The sequence below is a fragment of the Phyllobates terribilis genome, unplaced genomic scaffold (genome assembly GCF_046119375.1).
Source record: "Phyllobates terribilis strain yellow unplaced genomic scaffold, ASM4611937v1 Scaffold_3__8_contigs__length_932513732, whole genome shotgun sequence".
Classification (NCBI taxonomy): Eukaryota; Metazoa; Chordata; class Amphibia; order Anura; family Dendrobatidae; genus Phyllobates; species Phyllobates terribilis.
Window position 1 is genome coordinate 367365475 of NW_027362763.1, and position 22948 is coordinate 367388422.

General features: G+C 36.7%; 1 protein-coding gene across 2 annotated transcripts in view; it reads right to left on the reverse strand.

Annotated features, from left to right (window-relative positions):
* The window catches only part of CSMD1 (CUB and Sushi multiple domains 1), a 2980041-nt gene that overhangs the window by 12898 nt on the left and 2944195 nt on the right, over nt 1-22948 (reverse strand). The window contains exons 67-70 of one of the 2 annotated variants that reach the window (XM_073675394.1): nt 18567-18679; nt 17798-17885; nt 6745-6874; nt 5759-5842 (exon numbers count right to left, since the gene is read on the reverse strand). In XM_073675394.1, coding sequence (XP_073531495.1) covers nt 5776-5842; nt 6745-6874; nt 17798-17885; nt 18567-18679 — 398 coding nt within the window. In that variant the 3' untranslated portion in view covers nt 5759-5775. The remainder of the gene's footprint in view (nt 1-5758; nt 5843-6744; nt 6875-17797; nt 17886-18566; nt 18680-22948) is intronic. The other variant, XM_073675393.1, reaches the window with a different exon arrangement.

A 22948-nucleotide genomic window follows, 5' to 3' on the forward strand; every position in this document is an offset into this window, starting at 1 on the left:
GTTTTAACGGTGTTCGACGGTCTTCTAAGGTGTTCGACGAACAGTTCCTCGAACATCCCGGTGTTCGACGAACCGAACCCGAACACTACGGGGGTGGCTCAACACTAATAACGATAAAGGAATAAATATAGCCTGAAAAAATGTTCTTATTTGTTTGGACAATTATAACGGGTATTACATCTAGTTTCAAAAATTGAAACTAGGCAGAATAGGTTCATGTGGTTTATGGAGAATGTGGGTTCTTTACAATGAATGGTGCAATAGTCATGGAGATAGATTAGACCAGTTAGTGAACCTCTGCTTTAATGATAAGTTCAATTCAGTGGGGTCTTCAGCTGATTCACATCAATGTCTTGCATGTTGTGAGCTCACAAGAGTTTATCTGCAGATTACTTTTCTAAAGAGTAGTGAGGTTGCCTTTTATCTAAGAGCACAGAGTGCAGCCACAAGCAGGTAATTTTGCTAGATAACATTAATTAGAAAAACTGTTCAGACATGCCCCTATATGAACACATAGTTCTTTGGGCAATTTTTTTGGAGTATTCCCACTCCAAAATTGCCCGAAAAATCACTTAAAAATGCTTGAAAGACTCTTGCTATTCATCTCTATTGTAAAATAAAACTTGACATTCATGTTTGGTGTTTTGAGCACTGTTTTTCAGAATTTGAAAAACAATTGGTGGAAAATACCAAAGTGCATGTCCCTTTTTTGAGGGACATCAAACTAGGCACTGTCTAATCAAAAGGCTGCAAACAATGATTCCCCAAAAAAAACCTCTTTGAAAACATTTCAAAATCTTATCAAAACCACCTAGGCAATTAAAAACTCCTTGAAACACTGCTAAACAATTGATTTGTAAATCACTTTCTTGGAATAACTCAATGTTTTTGATGGTCTCAAATAACTTTGTGTGTACATAGACTAAAAAAAAACAGCTTTCCAGCAATAACCTGGTCCGAACTTCTATTTGTGGGATACTGGCTTTAAGGGAACGCTCACGCTTGCCGCCGATTCTCTCTTGCGAACTGGGTCGATTATGCTACTGACACTTGGCTCAAACTCTGTCAGAGTTTCATCTGAGTGTGATCCGATTCTCTTATATGACAGAATCGCAGTACAGATGCGGAGAAGATGGAGAACTTAATTTCTCCATCTTTTCCACTGTCTGAGTTTAAGTATATCAAACAGCACTCGGATGACATAGACTTGTATGATTGCACGTGATCCGAATATCGGAGGCAATCAATTGTTTTCTCATGCCAAGTTGGCATTAAAAAATAATCGCAGATCTGCACTCACCCATAGTATAACATTGGACCAAGTGCTATCCAATAAAAGACCGGATAGCAGTCGGCCATGTTATACGCCAGTGTGAGTGTACCCTAAGAGTGAGGTCACACAACACTCCGCTGCTCCCCTCATTACAAAGTATGAAATCTCACGTGTTATCACAAGTTCTCATGCTTTAATGAAACAGCACTGCTGGATTATTTACAGAGTATATATAATGATATTACTTATTGGTATCTACTGTACTATGTACATAATATGGCAGCTCTGTTTTAGTTGTGAAAAGATATTTCTCAATAAACCAGTGAAGCTTTGTGGGATCTCTCTGCATTCTAGGATCTCTCAACCTGGGAGTTCAGAAATAACTTTTCCTTAAAATCAGGTCACTTAGGGTTGAATTACAAGCAATTCTGGTTATTTTTTAAATTAATGATATTTAGTAAAATCACTTTTCTGCACTTTTACAAACAATAATTATCTATTGACAATCATTTCAACCCCAATTATTCAATATTTGCCAAAATAGACATAATAAATGCTACTTAAGTAGGTACACATACTGAAAGTATATGTGGCAACACATTACAGTATAAGTGTGGTGTGCATGGTTCTCAAATTAAACTAGTCAAATAGGTTTTCAAAAGCAGACTTGCACAGTTAAATGTCTACATTTTTTTATAATCGCTTTCTATTTTTTCAAAGAAATTCAACCCCTTTCCCAAGGATGACAAAACAAGAAATGCTAGGTAAGGACATTACCAAAAAGCCAACACCTGCTTCAAATTACTGTGTTGGTGTGACATGAACAGATGTAAAATTTGAGAAGTAATGTTTGCAGTTACATTTCTGGATCATTGGGAATTTTCTTTAGTATTTTTAAAATGAAATTAATCTCCTTTGACAAAAACAATTGCAAAAGTATTCAAAAAGTCAGTTTAGTTGCTTCTGACAATCAAGCACTTTTGACAATGAGGACAATGACAATGATTTCCTTTTTTTCTGTAAAAAATATTGTTCTATCTTGCTTCTGCTTACTAGCACATTATGAAGGGAGAAAAAAATGTGAGATTATAATTAAAATGCAGCAGGACATAAAGTAGCTGCACAATATTATTGATCAATCCCACGGAGTCTGGCACTGCTACTGTTTGCACCTCCCCTGTCTCTTTCTTCTCTCCTTATCAATTGAATCTTTGTATTATTTCCCGAGCACTACTTTCATCTTATTCAGTGCTGCAGTTATACAACACATTACTTTCTGAAGTATTTGTCCACTGTTTTAGGGCTTACACTTCTTATCTCTATTACTGAGTGGTGGGCTCTCACTTCCTCTTACAATGCTATAATCATCCTAAAATGGCTTTTATGTAGGCTATGATAATCGCTCATGATTGGCTGTAATATACCATGTGATGTGATAGCTGTAAGGCATTATGGAAAAGCCAGTGCGGTCATGTCTGCAGTCATGTCTGCCTTCTGTGACTGATGCAATCTTTTGAAATATGTAAAAAGTTGGAAGGCAGTTTCTTTGTTAACTCATGCAAATCAAACCGCATACTGTTTGAGTTCACCCAGACCTACACATTATAAAAATTAGATAAACTCTAGTATTAATCATTAAAATGCAGTTAATAAAAAAATATCTTGTCAAAAACAGGAAAAACTACAGCAATATTTGGTACAATGTTGTAAATCCTTTGTCATATCTGCAAATGTGGATACTCTAGTAGGGAAATTTCTGCATCCATTCTGCCATATTTTGTTTAATTCATTTTGTTCTTTCATTAAAAAAACCCTCTCCTCTCTACAGTAGCATTTTCAATATGTTTTCTTTTACCCCTGACCATATACCCTTTTGCAATGAAATATGATTCAACAACAGTGTAAATTATTCTAAAAAAAATAGTAAAACTTCATGTATGGATAGGCAAAACAGGATCAATTACGTAGACTGCTTATTTGGTTAGAGGTAAATTTGATACATTATCTACGCACAAATGTAATCTGCATATTTATATATTGCATTAAGAATATCTCTGCATTAGGAAGATCACAGCACAAGCAATAACAGGGTGGCACAACAATGAAATATGTATCCCTTCTGAGGTTTAATTATAGCTTTACATCACGTTTTCAGTGAAATGGAAAATGTTAGAAGCAGAAATCAAGAAGATGTCACAACTAGTACAGCAAAAGAAGAAAAGTAAGGAAATGTGTGAGAGAACGCTTCATGCAGACTAACTTGATTAGAATAAATATACAATATTGTATATATGCACTTGATGCTGGATAGAGAAAAAAAAGTTTTATACCCTAAGCTATATTCACATCTAAGGAAAATATAATCTGTATCATTAATATAACTATGCATGTACTGCTTATTGTTTTTATCTATTATAAGAGTGCATTATCAGTAATATTTAAGCTATTAAGTAGAGATGAGAATTTTTTTTTAAGTGTTATTAAATTCTCTTATAATTTTACAAAAATTAGTATTCACCAGAATACCGACATGTTGTAATTCGATCTGCGTGAAGTCAGCATTATTGCATCCAGATGCAGCTACAAATTTGTAGAATTGTAGGAGGTCGTCAAAATGTAAAAATGTAAAAAAAAATAATAATAACCTCACCACACTGCTCACTTGTCTCCCCTTCCCTGCAGCCCATTGTCCAGTCTTACGCACCTCTTGTTACATCCTTCCCCACTTGTGCACCTCTTCTTAAGCCATCTTCACACTGGGCCAGAACTACCAGCTCAACAAGGCTTCTAATATTACAGATGCTGTGCTATTTCATTGCACATCGTCTCCAAAGTGTATCAACAAGGGCGCTGACATGGCATGCAGTGACGTCAAAGGCCTTGTTGAGTCAGAAATCCTGGCAAAGACTGAAGTAGGTTGAAGAAGATGCGCACAACTGGGGAAGGTGAAAAGAAAAGGTGCAGAGGACTGAATGAAGGACTGAAGGGATACCAGTACAGGTGAGTGGTGTGGTGAGTATTATTTGTTTAGTATGTCTTTCCAGACACCAGGGTATATTAAGAAATATTAAGTTTGAGGCAAGTAACGTCGATGCAAATCAAATTTCCTTCGAAAATATGTCTGATATTTGAATCTTGGCAGATTCAAACATCTGACTTATGAAGATTCGCTATAGAGCATGTAGATGTAGCAGTAACATCTGTGCCCTTGAGCATAACAATACTCCAAGGAAAAATAATAAAACACAAGATTTACAAACAGCAAATTGTAGGTAGAGGCCCATGATTTAGATTTTGCACTGTGACTTAAAATAACATCTCCATTTTGTTCAAAACAATCCACTTACTAACAAATTCAACTTGGAGAAGTCAGAACAAGGCAAATTAAAATTTATCACAACTGCTCTCTAGTACGATCAAGAAAAATCTGGCAAAAGATGCAGGAAAGCAAAAAAGTGAGCTCTACTTTTCTCTTAATTTTGGGAATAAATGATTTGTAAAATATACAGTTTTTCTCCAGATAAAAAATAACAGAAATTACAGAAAATCTGGAATATTCATTCCGGTATTCATGTTAAGAAAATCCATAAAAAGAATTTGTGTGGCTGTAGATTATTAGGAATATGTAAAAATTACATAACCAAAATTTCTAATAATGACCTATTAATGCCATGTATCAACCTGATATATAGTGCAGAATATTGTCTGTACTTGGAATGTTCTAGGGATAAATGATACAAAAAGTATTTCAGTAGAAAGGAAAAATCATAATGTTCAGTATTTGTTTTTTGTAATGTGATATAAAAGGAAATGACAAAAATGAATGTGCAATATAGGCATTGTATTATAAATATAAATACACAACTATCCAAAAACAAGAGTGTTACTATAGAAAGTGAGACCTGTAAAGTGTTCACTATGCTTATTGAAACACTAGAGTGTAGCATGGGGCATCCCTTAAAAGAGGACCTGAAGGTTCTCCTGACATGTCTGATTTAGTAAACACTTGGATTGCTCATGATATAACTGTATAATAAGTGGGGTTTTTTTTGTTCCTTAATTTTTTCTTGTGCAAAGGTATGACTAAATTCACATCTGGGTGTTACCTATGTTTATGTTAATGACTATGACCCTGCATCTTCTGGCACTGTGAAATCGTCAATTGGAGATACACCTTATTGAAAATGATGATTTCTGAAAAGCACTATGGAAATTAATAGAACTATATTAGCAAGTAAAATAAATTAAAAAATAAATAACTAAATTAATTGACTAAGAAACGGTAACACCCAGTTTATTCATACATTTTCAAAAGAAATAAATAACCATGTATTGGAACATAATAGTTAAAAAAGAAGTATACCTTCATTGTTATTTGACAGGCTAATACATTAAGTATTTATTATTGACTTTTTATAAAAATACAGACATGTCAGGAGATGTGGCATGTCCTTATTAAGTACAGAGCCATTTATTTCAACTTACATACAGCTGTTTCAGGCTTACGTGCCCTCATCAGTGCAAGAGATTGAAATCATGGCTTCTGTTGTATAGGACCTGGGTTTTAATCTGTAAGTACAAATACAAAATAATGATTAAATTGGTGATTAATTAGCATTTTTTCATGGGATGGATTTAGATTTGTATTTTCTATTTAATTTTTTTAACAACTATTTGAAATTAAGATGTTTCAAATATCTCCTTTTCGGTACAGTGTTAAGCTGGGTTCGCTCTATGTTTTTAATCCTGTTGAAACATTCAGTGTTTTGTTGCTTTTTTTCAAAAATTATAGGAAGATTTCATTTTGAATTTATCGAACAGGATGGTGCAACACAATGCATATATTGTATTGTTCTGATCCCATAATTTTGTATTGCACAATAAAAATATGAGACAATTTTTCTATCCTCAAACAGAATCCTGACTGAAAAATTTCAACAGGAGGCCAATAAATATTTTAAAATATGACAAAACCCATGGACCCTATATAGGATCCTGTAACTATTTTTTTAATATAAATAATCATATCTACATTTTGAAACAGGAAATCAGGGCAAGCTTTATTATAGTGATTCTTATTACTTGGACTGATAAAGACTTGTGAAAATGCAAAATGCAGTCAACCTGACAAATTATATATTGTGTTCTTAATGCTAAATAAATGACAGTTACTCCTATCATATACATGTAAATGTGTTTTTGATTGAAAGTAATGGACTAATGGACTGAGTAATGGACATAGTGTTCTTAGTGGGTACTTTATTTAATAAAAGTTAATAAAAGTTAAGTTAAAAACATCTGTAACTGGTTTTCTTAGTAATGTGCAAATGATGCTCATCATTAAAATTGGAAGATCCACATACACACAAACACATACTGCTCTGGGTGTATATGTGTATGTATACATACATATACATATATAAGTTTCTATATATATATTTTTTCATATGTATATTTACAATAGTATTTACCTGTGTTTATAAAGGTAGAATGCGAATCCTGATAGTATAAGTGCGAAAAATGGTACCAAGATTGCAGCTGCTACAGAACTACTGTTTGTGCCATAGTAATTATTGGAAGAGTCATTGACGTTAAGCCGACCTGTAATAAAACAAAATACTGTTAACTGACAAGTCTTTCAATATTTACAATGCTATGAATATTAAAGGGGCTTTCTAGGCCATAGCAAATATTTTTCAAGCACTGTAGCATTTTGAATGCTAACAGAGTGGAACATACACAATATGAGGCCATGTTCACACGTTGAGTATTTGGTCAGTTTTTTGCATCAGTATTTGTACGCTAAAACCAGAAGTGGTAATAAATGCAAAAGTGGTGCAAGTGTTTCTATTATACTTTTCCTCTGATTGTTCCACTCCTTGTTTTGGCTTACAAATGCTGAGATAAAAAACTAACTAATTACTGAACATGTGAACGTGGCCTTAGGATTAGGATTCAGCAGAGCAAGTTTAATAATAATCACATAATCATATAACCGCTAATATGCGATACACTTTGAGAAAAGCATGAAAAGAAGTTAGAGGGCGCATGACTGTAAGCACGCAAAATGCATAATTGCGATCTCCTTGAACCAAAAAGCCAACCTACATCCTAATATCTACACTGGTAAGATTGAGGGTCGTACGGTGATTGTCAAATAAACTTCCCCAGCCTGGAAAACACCTTAAACTAACATCTAATAGGTTTACAAAATTACCAAATGCATTTTATTTTATTTCTTTATTATACTCACTTATACAGAGCCATTAATTTCATAGCACTTTACAGACATTATCACTGTGACCATTGAGGCTCACAATCTGCATTCCCTATCAGTATGTGTTTGGAAGGAAACCGGAGGAAACCCACGCAAACATGGGGAGAACATACAAACTCCTTGCAGATGTTGTCCTTGGCAGGATTTGAACCCAGAGCCCCAGCACTGCAAGGTTACAGTGCTAACCACTGAGCCACCAACAAACATGCTTGATTGTCTTTCTTTATATATTAACTATTTTTATATACAAACACTTGTTTAAAAGAGGAAATAGGCTACATTCTTCATTTTTAAGATATCCTAACTGACGCCTCATGAAGAGACCTGAGTAGTCTCCAAAGCTTGCTATTTATTACCATTTTTTCAGCTAGCCATTAAATGGTATCAACCCATTGAGGACTTTCAAATTGTAATATTTTTCTATCTACTGGCTAACACGGTATAAAGATAATTTTTTTCTGTAAGATATCCTCAGTAATTCAGCACCCGTCAATAGGTTTCAGGATAGTGCCTGCTTCACTTTCTTGGTATCCAAGGCATCAGTAAAATACTATTGGATAAATAACTGACAAAGATATTTTATAATGTGAAGAGCATGATTTTTTGACAGTTACATACATATACTGTAATTTTATTTCTATAAACATAGTAAACATTTAATGTAATGGAATCCTGGTGAATCCAAAAAAGCCTTTATACAATACACTACCGTTCAAAAGTTTGGTGTCACCCAGACAATTTTGTGTTTTCCATGAAAACTCATACTTTTATTTCTCAAATGAGTTGCAAAATGAATAGAAAATATAGTCCAGACATCGATAAGGTTAGAAATAATGATTGTTATTAGAAAGAATAATTTTTTCCTTCAAACTTTGCTTTCGTCAAAGAATGCTGCCTTTGCAGCAATTACAGCATTGCAGACCTTTGGCATTCTAGCTGTTAATTTGCTGAGGTAATCTTGAGAAATTTCACCCCATGCTTCCTGAAGCCCCTCCACAAGTTGGATTGGCTTGATGGGCACTTTTTGCATACCATACGGTCAAACATATGGGGTTCAGATATGGTGACTGTGCTGGCCACTCCATTACAGATAGAATACCAGCTGCCTGCTTCTTCTCTAAATAGTTCATGCATAATTTGGAGGTGTGCTTTGGGTCATTGTCCAGTTGTAGGATGAAATTGGCTCCAATCAAGCACTGTCCACAGGGTATGGCATGGCATTGCAAAATGGAGTGATAGCCTTCCTAATTCAAAATCCAATTTACCTTGTACAAATCTCCCACTTTACCAGCACCAAAGCAACCCCAGACCATCACATTACCTCCACCATGCTTGACAGATGACGTCAGGCACTCTTCCAGCATGTTTTCAGTTCTGCGTCTCACAAATGTTCTTCTGTGTGATCCAAACACCTCAAACTTTGATTTGTCTGTCCATAATACTTTTTTCCAATTTTCCTCTGTCCAATGTCTGCATTCTTTTGCCCATATTAATCTTTTCCTTTTATTAGTCAGTCTCAGATATGGCTTTTTCTTTGCCACTTTGCCCTGAAGGCCAGCATCCCGGAGTCACCTCTTCACTGTAGACGTTGACACTGGCGTTTTGCGTGTACTATTTAATGAAGCTGCCAGTTGAGGAGCTGTGAGGCGTAAATTTCTCAAACTAGAGACTCTAATGTACCTTGCTTGTTGCTCAGTTGTGCAGCGAGGCCTCTCACTTCTCTTTCTACTCCGGTTAGAGCCTGTTTGTGCTCTCCCCTGAAGGGAGTAGTATACACCATTGTAGGAAATCTTCAGTTTCTTGGCAATTTCTCGAATGGAATAGCCTTCATTTCTAAGAACAAAAATAGACTGTCGAGTTTCACATGAAAGTTCTCTTTTTCTGGCTATTTTGAGAGTTTCATAGAACAAACAAATGTAATGCTCCAGATTCTCAACTAGCTCCAAGGAAGGTCAATTTTATAGCTTCTCAAATCAGCCAAACCGTTTTCAGCTGGGCTAACATACTTGTGCAAGGGTTTTCTAGGGTTTTCTAAACATCCATTAGCCTTCTTACACAGTTAGCAAACACAATATACCATTAAAACACTGGAGTGGTGGTTCTTGGAAATGGGCCTCTATACACCTATGTAGATATTGCAATAAAAACAAGACGTTTGCAGCTAGAATAGTTATTTACCACATTAACAATGTATAGAGTGTATTTCTGATTCGTTTAATGTCATCTTTATTGAAAAAAAATGTGATTTTCTTTCAAAAATAATGAAATTTCTAAATGACCCCAAACTTTTGAATGGTAGTGTATATAGATAATTGATTTACTACATTTTATTAAAAAAAAATAGCTGCAACAATAAAGCATTTCTAATTCTTCTACATTTCTAAGCTGGAGTTCTGATGCGATGGAGGCATGGATGATCACAGAGCAGGCTGGGAGTAGTGAGGGCACTTAGAGAGGTGAGCAGTGTGGTATGTTTTTTTTTTCTTTTTAACCTTTTGCTGGCTATTTACTGTTCAGCAGGATGGCAGTCGCAGCTGGCCACTATTTAGCTGAATATGCTCAGTGCAATGTACAAAACAATCTGTATTCTCCAGAATGCTGATTTTTGTAAAATTCAATTGCACTCATATAAACTCACTCATCTCCAGTGAACACTCGGCCTTCAAAACAGCATAAATTCTTCTATGTACACTTGTACACAGTTTTTGAAGGCACTCAACAGGCAGATTGTTCCAAACATCTTGGAGAACTTTTCATAGATCTTCGGTTGATCTAGATTTGCCAAAATTCTTCTGACTTTTGGCTGCAATTCTTCCATGAAGAAGACATATAATCAGACTTCTCTGAACAATAGATGGGTGTAGCTTGATTCTACTGGTTGCTGCCGGTTCTGAGCTGATAGCACTGCTGGACATCTTTGAATTTCTAAGGGATGTGTCTTTCATCTGCTGCACTAAATTTTTTTGGTCGACCAATAAGTCTATTGTCAACAATATAAGAAAAAGATATACCACACTTCTGGTTGTGAGAAGAGGTGCTCAAGTTGGGTTGCTTGCAACACATAGTCAAAGCAAATGAGGAACTTGGCACTCAGAAAGTTGCAGTGACTGAAATAATTTTAATTGGCAATCCTTATTGTTGCTAACATTTCGGTCCTGTATGTGGACCTTCATCAGAACTTATTGACTCTTGTTGTATGTATACTGCATATGGCACCATTTCATAGCGATGGTTGTCGCAGCTCCACAGAGCTGCATAACGCGGAATACTATACATACGACAATAGGCAAACAGTTCTGATGAAGGTCCGTCCATATGCAGGACCGAAACATTAACATACACTATAAGGATCGCCAATTGAACTTCTTTCAGTCACTACAATTTTCTGAGTGCCAAGTTCCTCATTTTCTAAGTCTATGGTCATCAACATTTCTTGGTGCTTCTTTAAAAGAGCTTGAACTGTACGTCTTAAAAACCCAGTCTGCTTTGAAATATTTGCCTGGGAGAGGCCTTTTTGATGCAGTATAATTATCTTGTGTCTTGTTGCTGTGCTCTGTCTTGTCATGATATATGACCTGTGACATGAAATGTCCTCCACACCCTAATCTCTGTAGAAGAGGTTATCAGTTCTTTACCCTGTTTTAAGGATTCTATTGAGAAATTTCTGTTTCATTCAATGACTGTTTCAATCTACATATGAAAATTCTGATCATCACATGTTTGGTATAATTGGTTACTCATAGACCTGGCTATAATCATACAAAATCCCAAATTTTGTGTGAGTATTCCTAGAGTAACTGAATTTTATGGCACAGGATGGTCACAGCAAATACTGATTTGATTTAGATTTCTCTTCTATGTTTTACTTTTCAGCATTTCTATCACACTTAAACGCTCTGTAAATGTTTCAAGAGTCACTTTTGGAGCATGCACATTGTGAAATATCCATTATAGGATGCATATTATTCATTTGTTTACTATATTTTCTCCCAATAATTATACTGATAGTTTTAGACCCACGATTGACTAGGTTATCAATTCCAGGACTGCATCTTTTGTGCCCCATTACTGGGCATTCTTTGGGGAAAGTTGGTATGTTTTTTTCACCTTATTTTAGTGCCTGCGTTGATTGGAGGAGGCCATTAGGGATTTACACCTTATTTTGCTGGTCTATTGAGACGATTAAACATTTTGAAATTTGAATTCAACAAGTTTGATGAATTTTTCCTACAAAATTGATACATATTGCAATAGTGCTAGGACTGTATACAAACCCTTTCAAGCTTTTTAATCCAAACACAGCCTTAGTAATGTAAACGTGTCCTCACCTTAGCAATGGATAGTAACCCGGTAATAATCAAATGCCCATTTAATAACATAGAACACTGAAAGACTTAACTTTTTAAGCGAAAAAACGATCAAAAAATTATCCCTCTTAGTCAATTGTGATCAGACAGTCCTTTCTGTGCAGAACATTGACTCAAGCTGATAGTGTAGTTGTTAGAGGTAACATCATCCTGCCGTGACTCATGCAGGTGATGTGCCATATATACCATAATAACCATATAATTCCCTTCACTTCCATCCCACTATTATTCTTGCCCTAGGCAAAAGAGGCCAATTGTGACATGCATTTGGCAGTAATTCTGCCCGGAATGCCTGTGCCAGTGGTGGTAGTGGTGTTTCTGCTGCTGCTAGTGGCTATCACCTTCTTACCCAAGGTACTTTTTTCTTCTTTTGCACTACTTCGTCCATTGCAATTGCCACTTTTTTTTATATCATACATTTTAAGCAGCACTATAATTAACTTTTGATCTTTTCATCCCCAATTGTTGAACACTTGCCAAAAAAAGGACATAACAAAGAAAGACAAAACAAGAAATTCTAGGGATGTACATAGGTACACGTACAGAAACAAAAATGTGGCAGCAGGCTACAGAATAGGCGAGGTATCTACAGTTGTTAAAATAGACTAATAAAACAGGTGTGCAAACATAGATATGCACAGTTAAATATCTTCAATTTTGTTTGTGTATTTATTAACAAAATTCAACTCCCTTCCCAAAAATGCCATTTATTTATTTTTATTTATTTTACTCACTTACATAGCGCCATTAATTTCACAGCGCTTCACAGACAATATTGGCACTGTCCCCATTGGGGTTCACAATCTAAATTCCCTATCAGTATATCTTTGGACATAATAAGAAATGCTAGGTAGGTACATGTCTAAAAATCACCTGAAATAGTAAGCTGTATTATTGTGACATGTACACATGTAAATTTTATTTAGTAAAAGAGATGGGAAAAAAAATTGTTAGCAGCATATTCTTTTGTATTTTAAAAACAATTATTCTCTTTAAAAAAATCCATGCACAAGAAATGAAAAACTCAGTTCAGTAACTTGTGACAAACATGTACACCGTCTTTGTCATCAATTTGATTTTTTTCTGTAAAAAAAATATTGTGCTTTCTTGATGCTTGTTCTAATGCATGAATAATGAAGAAAAAATGTGTATTCGTAATTCAAATGAAGCACTACAACTACAAACTAGACAGCTACCCCATATCACTGATGAGTCACTTCAAGTATGACATTACTGCTGGCACCTCTGCTGTCTCTCTCTACTCCTATAAAGTAAATTTGCATTATTCACAGACTATTAAAAGCATCTTCATCAGTGCTGAGGCTGTATAACACAATACTTTTAGGTGTATTTGTGCAATGTTTTAGGGCTATCCTATCTTTGTTGCTGGCTGAGACCTCTGACAGTTCTCTTATTATCCTAAATTACTCTATAATGGTGGCTGCATTTACTGCTTCAGCTTTTATACAGGTTATGCTAGTCTTCCTGATTGGCTGCTCTATTCCATGTGATATGATAGATGCAAGCCTTTACATGGAAGCCCACGTCATGGCGATTGTGGTCATATGAGCCTTCTGTGGCTCATGAAATCTTCAATGTGTGAAACAGTTGCATGCAATTATTTGGCAATTTGTGTAAATCAAATTGCTAATTGTTCGAATTTATTAAAACCTGCAAATTTTAAAAAATTCTATATGATTTTGATTCATTTCAAATCAATTTTCTCATTTGTATAACTTTTAAGCATTTTTAATTGTCTAGGTTTTCTTTTCTGTGTATTTTTGTACCTTAAGAAAAATTTTGCTAGCATGAAATTATGTGTCTTATTTTTGTACGTTGACTTTCTTCTGCTGGTTAATGTGATGTATTTATATTTACAGCATCCTACAAATGAGACTATTAGTAGCAGTACTAGGCTTTCTTTTTTGTGCGTTTCTCATAAAATAAAAGATAGTCTTGGCTTGAGGATTGAGGATTTCAAATAAAAATCTTCTGAAATAATATATCGTTGTATTTAAAAAATATATATCTTTGTACTCTTTTAGTCATTTAATATAATAGATAAAAATTGAGAGTCTTGAGCAGTAAGTTACTATCTACTGAGGTCTCTCAATTTTCATCTTTTGTATTTATAGAAACATACTAGAAATATTTTTTCCCCAGCAGAGTGGTGATGTATTTGTATTTAGTTAATTTAGAAAGGATATGGAAGAGTGTGTTTTTGCTTTTATATTTGTATAATGCATTTAGAGAAAAAACCTTAAAATATAATGAAGATGCTGTATTTGGTCCATTAGATTTTGGACATTTTATTACAGCATTCACCTTCTGTGCTGCTAAAACAAAGGCATAGTCTGTTATTTCTTGGATAATGATATCTCTATAGAGAATAGAGAGAATCTGAACCAATTAAATGATAACAGCTAAGCAAAAATTAGAGGTGTCTTTTGTTTGTGACACGCTAATAGAAGCCACAGAAATATGCCATAATCAAGGGCATCAGGTTAATGACAAAATAACCAAGATAATAAAACCTGAGCACTAGAACGTCATAGTTTAGTAATATATATTTTAGAATATACTCATCAATGATGCTTTAAAACATTGGTTGATATATGGGCCATGATTATTATTTAGCTTTTTTCTACATCAAGACAACATGAAATATTTAGTACAGAACTACTATTCTTATAATGAAAGACTGTGATTTCCCGCTAGAGTTCCAACATCATTGTTCTATTGCTAATTAGCTCCAGTATGTACATTAAAGAATACACTGGCGGAAAATATTCCAGCAGTTGTTTTTTTTCTTCTTTTACATATTAGTAAGCCTTTTTCAGTAGGAATAAGATATTTTTAGCCAATTGATGATACAGATGGAAATGACAGGGAACATTCATTAGAAATCTAGGGAGTTTGTGTGAGTTTTCCTGTTCTGAATATTCCATTATCTTTCACTGACTTAAAACTGTGCATACCTGGGACTAACATACATATTTTGCCATGAGTATTATTATTTTGTTCTAAGCATAATTATTTCAGTTTTTAAATGTATGTTTAATGGTACCAGGGTAATGGAAATTTCAATGCAAGGTAAATTTTGCTCTCTTAAAAAATTAAGAAAATTCTTAATTACTTTTTTGGCAGGAAATCACTTAAAGGGATTTTCCCATAGATAAAAGTTAATTTTAATCAATAGATCTTGGATAATAATAAACTCCACAATTTGATGTGTTTAGATAAAATGTTCCTCTGCTGAGATAATCTTATAAATGTGCCCCTGCTGTGTACTGTGTAATGTCTGTGTCTGACCGTACAGGAACATGGTCTGATCATACCACATCTCCTTGGCAGGGGAGGAAGAAAAAGAGAGTATACAGACATTACAGCATGGGATCACAGCTGATTCTTTCTGTGAGGTAAAGCATTTCACTGCCTGTTTTTAAACATTTTACTTCAAAGAAAGAATAATTTGCAATCCTGTGCTGCAATATCTGAAAACTCTTTTGCTTCCTCCCCCGCCCAGGAGATGTGGTATGATCAGAACATGTTCCCGCATGGTCAGACACAGCCATTACACAGTACACAGCAGGAGCACATTTATGACATTATCTCAGCACAGGAACATTTTATTTAAACACATTCAATTGTGGAAGTTATTAATATTCCAAGATCTATTGGTTAAAATTAACTTTTGCTCATGGGAAAACTTCTTAGTCAAGAATGAAGAGCCGATTTATGAAGGCAGATGTTTTGTATACCAGTTTTGATTCAAATAGTTCTTGAAGGTGGAGTAAAAATTGCAAATGGTGCTTCATTTTTGTGCAGTTCTGAGTTTTGCAAAAATATTTTTGACATTTAAAACAGGTTAATGCCACATTTCTAGTTCAATCTGATGAATTGTGCTTATGTGCTCTAAGAGTTGTTGTGATACAGTGCACAAAAAAATAAAGACTTGAGCAAGATGATTTGTGTTGCCCTGGAAAGGCAGTGACTTTATCATGGATTTAGAAAGGTGAGAGTTTGTCTGAGTTCTCAGCTCAGGAATAAATAAATGAAGAGAAAGCCCTAAATCATTGGACAAATACTGCAGACAGCAATACTTTGAATAACTGCAGTAGTGAGGAAGATGAGAATATTATTCTGTGAATAATGTAGATATTCAACTGAAATGCGTATAGAGAGATAGGTGATATGCCAGCAGCAATGCCAGACTCAGTGTTTTTGATCGGTGATATGTTACAGCTATGTTACAGCTTATATCTGTCCTGCTGCATTTGAATTACAATTACATTTTTTCTTTTTTCAAAATGCACTAGAAAGCACAACAGTTTTTAAAGGAAAAAAACTGAAGAGTCAGAGGGTGTGCTTGCTTGTCATAAGTAACTGTACTGAGTTATTGCATTGCATTTCCCTTGTATTCATTTTATTGTGAAAGGGGAAATAGTTGTTTTTTTAAAAATACAAAAGAAAATTCCTCCAAATCCAGACATTTAACTGTGACTGCCTATCTCACAAACTGTGCGTGTCACAAACAATTTATTTTTGCACACCTGTTTTACTTGTCAAATTTTACATTCATACATACCATACAATTATAGGGCCCAGTTGGAGGTGCTGGGTTTTGGACATTTCTAATTATGCAAGTTTTAGAAAGGGGGTTACATTTTGCAGGTGACATGAAAGCACAACCACTACCACGGGCACCAGCCATCTAGCCAGTAGTACTACCAAAAGTCAGGCCTCAATGGAACTCCCTTGCTGCCCGCAAGCATAATAATGGGGAGAAAGTGAAGGACGTTATGACATATATGGAACATCACTTGTCTCGGTCACAGCAGAATGTTACCTCTAACAGCGACATTGCTACTTTAAGACAGTGTTCTTCAAAAATTATATCTCTTATCACAGATGACTAAATGGGATAGTTTTTGGACTGTTTTTTCTATTTAAAAAATATGAATGGTCTGTCGGTGCTCTGTGTTATTAATGAACTGTTAATTACTACTGGGTTACCTATGCAATTTGTAGGTCACTTTGATATTTGTAAGGCTTTGGCTGCTGTAGCAATGCTACTCACTTGGGGGCGATTTGAGGAATCACAGGAACCATTTATATTTCAAGTCCGTCTAGTTTATTCCAGTCCTCATAAACCACATCACAGGAAATCAAACACAGCCCTTGTCCAGCATAAAATAAAACATAAAGCAACAAGTCTATATAATAGTGCTGTTTAGCCTACCTGGTTTAGAGTCCAGCTTCTTAGTCCTTAAGCAAAGAAACTCAGTCCAGAAGATGTACACACTTCAATATTCACAGCCATATGTGTGACAAACAGCTCTTAATTTACAAAGGGAACCACACCCAGGGGTGGAGATATGGTGAGCAACCGTATCTCCCAACTCATCAGCTGCTCACAATCAATCTGTCATGGCCAATTAATCCCTTTTAGTCCTACATTATTCCAAGTTTATCTGCTAACCATTAGGCATCCGACAGCCACCTTAGAGTGTGTTAACCAAATCAAAAGGACTCGGATACAATACTAGGAGGCCTCATAATGTTATTATATTTATCTTTTCAAGGCATTTAGAGTACTTGTGATGTGCAGTGAATTTTTTTGGAAAACTTCACTGAACCTGGAAAATTTTAAATTCAAAATATTCCATCATGTGCAGGTATTAAACATGCAACTGTATCCTGTACAAAGGTGCTTGTGGTTCCTTCATGTCATAATAATCTTATTGCCCACATTCTCCTTACATTTGCTCAAAATCCAGCAAATTAACATGTTTTAGTCTTATGGTTTTGTGGGTGGGTGGAGTAGAACTTTTAGGTTAACACTGATCCATGGACCTTTAAACAAGAAAAAAATCTTACTTTGTCTTTGAAAAATAAATTTTCCAAAATTCTTTGATTGTATATCGCCTTGGTAATTAAAAACACTCTTCTCTCTTCCAGATGATACCTATAAAACAACAGATTATATTACTTGTAGTTTGTAAAGTTCAGAATAATGCAACACTATGCACTGTTAGGAAACTTTATTTATTACTTTGACGATTTGATATAAAAACTAGAAAAGACTGAGGCTCTTCTAGTTTATCTGTTTATCTCTGCGGTAATTTCAAATATATATTATGAGTCACTGAGTCCCTAAAACAGGTAAAGTATCTCTTTAGTCAACCATGATTCTGTCACTGGATGGAATGGTAATATTATTTTGAAAATTTGAAAATAATTGCAACTTGGTCCAAGCGTGGGAGTTTTTAAGCCACTTCTAGGACATCCTATTTTGCAGGAACCCAATACTATACCAGTATTACTATTTTTTTTTACTTTGATGTACTAGATGTGGTTTTCATTGTGGTTGCTATGGGGTTTGCATTTTCTTAAGGAAAAAAAATGAGGTGAATGTTTTCCTGGCTTTTTGCAACATTACCCACATATTGGCTGTAAATCACTAATAAAGAAAAATTACACTTTTGTTTACACTTTTGGTGGATATTTGGGTATTTGGCGTATTTTTACAACTGCTGTTTTTTCTAGGTGAACATATACTATTTGTGTGTAAGTTTAAACAAAGATAATACTTGTCTACAGAATTAAAATAAACAAACAACACTTGTATCTGTAATTGAATACTTACATAACCATCCATTGCCCAGTTATCATTTTGAAACTTTCTTATTAAAACATCTGAAGGGCCTTTAATATGGAAAACTTTCAAAAGTAAGTGAGCTTCTTCTTTTTTATACACACCTGAAGATGACATAAAATGCAAGTGAACTAATATGTTAAAAGCATTCTTGTATAGTTTAAGACAACAAATTTAGTTGTCCCTATTAGAGATGAGCGTTGTTCTACTCGAACTGTTCGCCAATCTCAAATTCGAGCTGTTTTGGGCGGTGTTCGAGCCGTTCGGCGAACACGAACAATTTTAGAAAAATTCGGCTGTTCGAGGTTATGTTCGATAACTGTTCGTGCACCAAAATCATAACTGGATTTTTTCTCAGTAATGATGAAAATTAATGTTAATACGCAGTTTGAGTGTACAGCGGGGTGGGGGGAGGGGCAGGGGATGGATCTCTGCAGGAACAATGAAGATCTCCATTTTTTTTTCTCTTTCCCGCATTTGCAGTGGGGAGGTGCAATCTGTCAGCCTATCAGCAGCGCACACACGGAGCGAAGTGCTTTTTTTCACAAAAGCAAGGGCATGTGTCATTGGCAGTGTATGTCACATGTCCTTGCCCTATAAGACCAAGCCATTTTCCCCGTCGCCACCATTTTCTCACTGCTGCAGCTGCGTGTTAGACGGCACCGCTGTTGCTGTGTGCGCTATACCTTGTTAATTTCAAGCCAATTTTCGCACAAATATACAGATAGCTTGGGAGTAGGGAATAGTTGTGATTGCAGTCCTTTTAAGGACTAGGTTACAGCATTTCCTACGACTTTTATCAGGGAGGTCTGTGCTCTTAAATAGATAGGTTGTGGGAGTAAAGACTAATTGTAATTGGAGTCCTTTTCAGGACTAGGTTACATGAGTTCCTATCAGTTTTTGCCAGGCAGGTCTGTGCCAGTGCTGTGCAAGTTTTTTTCACAGCATTTGGCTGAATCTAGCAAAGCTAATCCTTTTTGGCCTATTGCAGAGTGTGTTAGTCAGTGGAGTAGCCTATCTGTGTTGCAAGATATAACACCTGTGTATAGAATACCAATTTTTTTACTGCACCTAGTGAAGTAAAATCTTTTGGGCATAGCATCATTCTATTAGTCCATCTATACTGACCTCCATCAGGTTGCAAACTGAATATAATTTTTTTCTGCATCTAGCTCTGAAAAAATATTTGGGCTTCTAGCAGTGTGTCTGACTTGGTCTATTAGTCCATCTATACTGACCTCCATCAGGTTGCAAATTAAAAATAATTTTTTTCTTCATTTAGCTCTGAAAAAATATTTGGGCTTCTAGCAGTGTGTGGGACTTGTTCTATTAGTCCTCCTATACTGACCTCCAGCAGGTTGCAAATTGAATATAATTTTTTTCTGCATCTAGCTCTGAAAAAATAGTTGGGCTTCTAGTGGTGTGTGGGACTTGGTCTATTAGTCCATCTATACTGACCTCCATCAGGTTGCAAATTAAAAATAATTTTTTTCTGCATCTAGCTCTGAAAAAATATTTGGGCTTCTAGCAGTGTGTGGGACTTGGTCTATTAGTCCATCTATACTGACCTCCATCAGGTTGCAAATTAAAAATAATTTTTTTCTGCATCTAGCTCTGAAAAAATATTTGGGCTTCTAGCAGTGTGTGGGACTTGGTCTATTAGTCCATCTATACTGACCTCCATCAGGTTGCAAATTAAAAATAATTTTTTTCTTCATTTAGCTCTGAAAAAATATTTGGGCTTCTAGCGGTGTGTGGGACTTGTTCTATTAGTCCTTCTATACTGACCTCCAGCAGGTTGCAAATTGAATATAATTTTTTTCTGCATCTAGCTCTGAAAAAATAGTTGGGCTTCTAGCGGTGTGTTGGACTTGGTCTATTAGTCCATCTATACTGACCTCCATCAGGTTGCAAATTAAAAATAATTTTTTTCTGCATCTAGCTCTGAAAAAATATTTGGGCTTCTAGCAGTGTGTGGGACTTGGTCTATTAGTCCATCTATACTGACCTCCATCAGGTTGCAAATTAAAAATAATTTTTATCTGCATCTACAGTACCTCTGAAAAAATATTTGGGCTTCTAGCAGTGTGTGGGACTATTTGTATTAGTCCATCTATACTGACCTCCATCAGGTTGCAAATTCAAAATAATTTTTTTCTGCATCTAACCCAGCCAATAGTTTTGGCCTAATACCACAGTTTGGCCACTCAGCTCTGCTCGGTTACCATCCATTGTTTTTTTGTGCAAACAACTCCAGAGTTGTGAATTAGTTAACCACCAAAATGAGTGGAAAAAGGCCTGCTGCTGGTGGAAAGGGGAATAGGCGTGTTGGGAAGGGGAAAAAAGGTTGTGTCCGTGGGGTAGGTGTTAAAGCAACAGTAACATCTGCAGAAGAAAGACCATCTTCCAGCCAAACTAAAATGTCTACTTCTTTTAGCGGACAATGTGATAAGATCCCTTTCTTACGGCCACGCCAATCGCTACAAATTCCAGATGAGGCACAAAAACAGCAGGTGCTTCAACGGATATCAAGTGCTCCTTTAAGTGGGCTCTCCTCCACATCAACTTCAACATCACAAATACTCCAGTCCTCAAAGGTGTCACCCAAATCGCACTTGCTTCCTCACAGCTCCCAAATCTCCAGCTGCCCGTCTGAGTATGAGGTAGAACAGATGGTTGAGTCTGCAGAGCTGTTTACTCATACTATAGCCTGGGAATCAGAGGTCGACTCCAGCGCTTCTGTGAATCCAGACGAGGAAATGATCTGCACTGATGCCCAGAATCTTTATGAGTCGGATCCAGGACCAGACGCAGAAGGTTCTGACCATAATGTAGACCCTCATTCCCAAACTGTAACTCCTGTTGGTGGAGACAATGAGGAATACGATGATAAGACTCAAATACCTGATTGGAGCGACAACTTTAGTTTTTTGTCAGGGCAGGAACAGGTTGGCTCTGAGGACGACGGGTGTGATAACGCACAGGGTGATGATGATGAGGTCGGAGATCCCACTTACTGTCAACCCACAGTCAGCCAAGAGATGAGGTCAGCAGAGGAGGTGGAGGAAGATGCTAGTGACGACGAGGTCAGGTTGCGCCTTCCTGGACAGAGACGTAGTACTGGAAGCACGTCAACAACTGCATCCTCAAACACAACTCTGCCTCTCACCACAAGTCGTGGTGGCTCTTCAGGTCGCATCGGTTCTAAGCCTTGCATAGCCTGGGCATTTTTTCAGATCGATAAAGATGACCCAACTCGTGTTATCTGTAACATTTGTCAGCAAAAGCTAAGTAGAGGCCAAAAAATACATAGTTTGAGTACTTCATGCATGAACCGGCACATGGACATGAAGCATAAGTTGCAGTGGGAAGCTCAGTGTGCTACAATGCGGCCTAGCCGGCCGGGCCAATCACCGTCTGCCGTATCTTGTGCATCCGCGGCCTCTTCATCCTCTGTGACTGGGGGGACAGAAGTCACACCTGTTTTGGGGCGCAGACCTGCCACCTCTTTACCCGCAACAGCCAGCGTGATTGGCAGGTCATCATTTTCTTTGGAGGTGGTAACACCAGCTGGTGTTGAGCGCTGTCCGACATCGATAGCACCACCTTTGGATCAAGGCAACCTAACATGTCCGCCTGCATCTTCCTCACAGACCGGCAGTTTGCCGGGGACACCCTTATCAACCCCGTCTAAGCACAATAGCCAGCCCTCGGTCCCTCAGATGTGGACAAGTAAAAGACCATTTCCTCCTAGCCATTGAGAAAGCTAAGAGGTTGAATTTCACCATCTGCAAGCTCTTGGCTACAGAAATGCTGCCTTTCCGCCTGGTGGACACAGAGGATTTTCGAGACCTTATGTCCGTCGCAGTGCCCCAGTACCAGATGCCCAGTCGGCACTAGTGTTGAGCCACCCCCGTCGTGTTCGAGTTCGGTTTGGTTCGTCGAACACCCGTGTGTTCGCCGAACTGTTCGTCGAACTGTTCGTCGAACACCTTCGAACACCGTTAAAACCAATGGCAGGCAAACAAAAACACATAGAAACACATAGAAAACATCTTCAAAGGTGTCCAAAAGCTGACAAACTGCTCAGAAGACATAACTAACACATGGAAAAGTGACAAGTACATATAGTCATGCGAAAATAAAAGAGGTGGAGGAGTAAAAGGAGGGGGAGACACAGATATAGGCATGTCATGCCCTTCTAAAATCCAAAAAGTGAGAAGCCGACACGGCCAGTCCGCTCCTGCCCGTGCCACCTCCGTGTCGCCGGGTTTGTGCCAGAGCCGCGGTGAACCCTGACGGCCAGCCCCCCTCTCCCAATACTGGTGCCTGTCCGCTGGTGGGTCGAGCGAGCCCCCCTGTGGTGGAGGCAG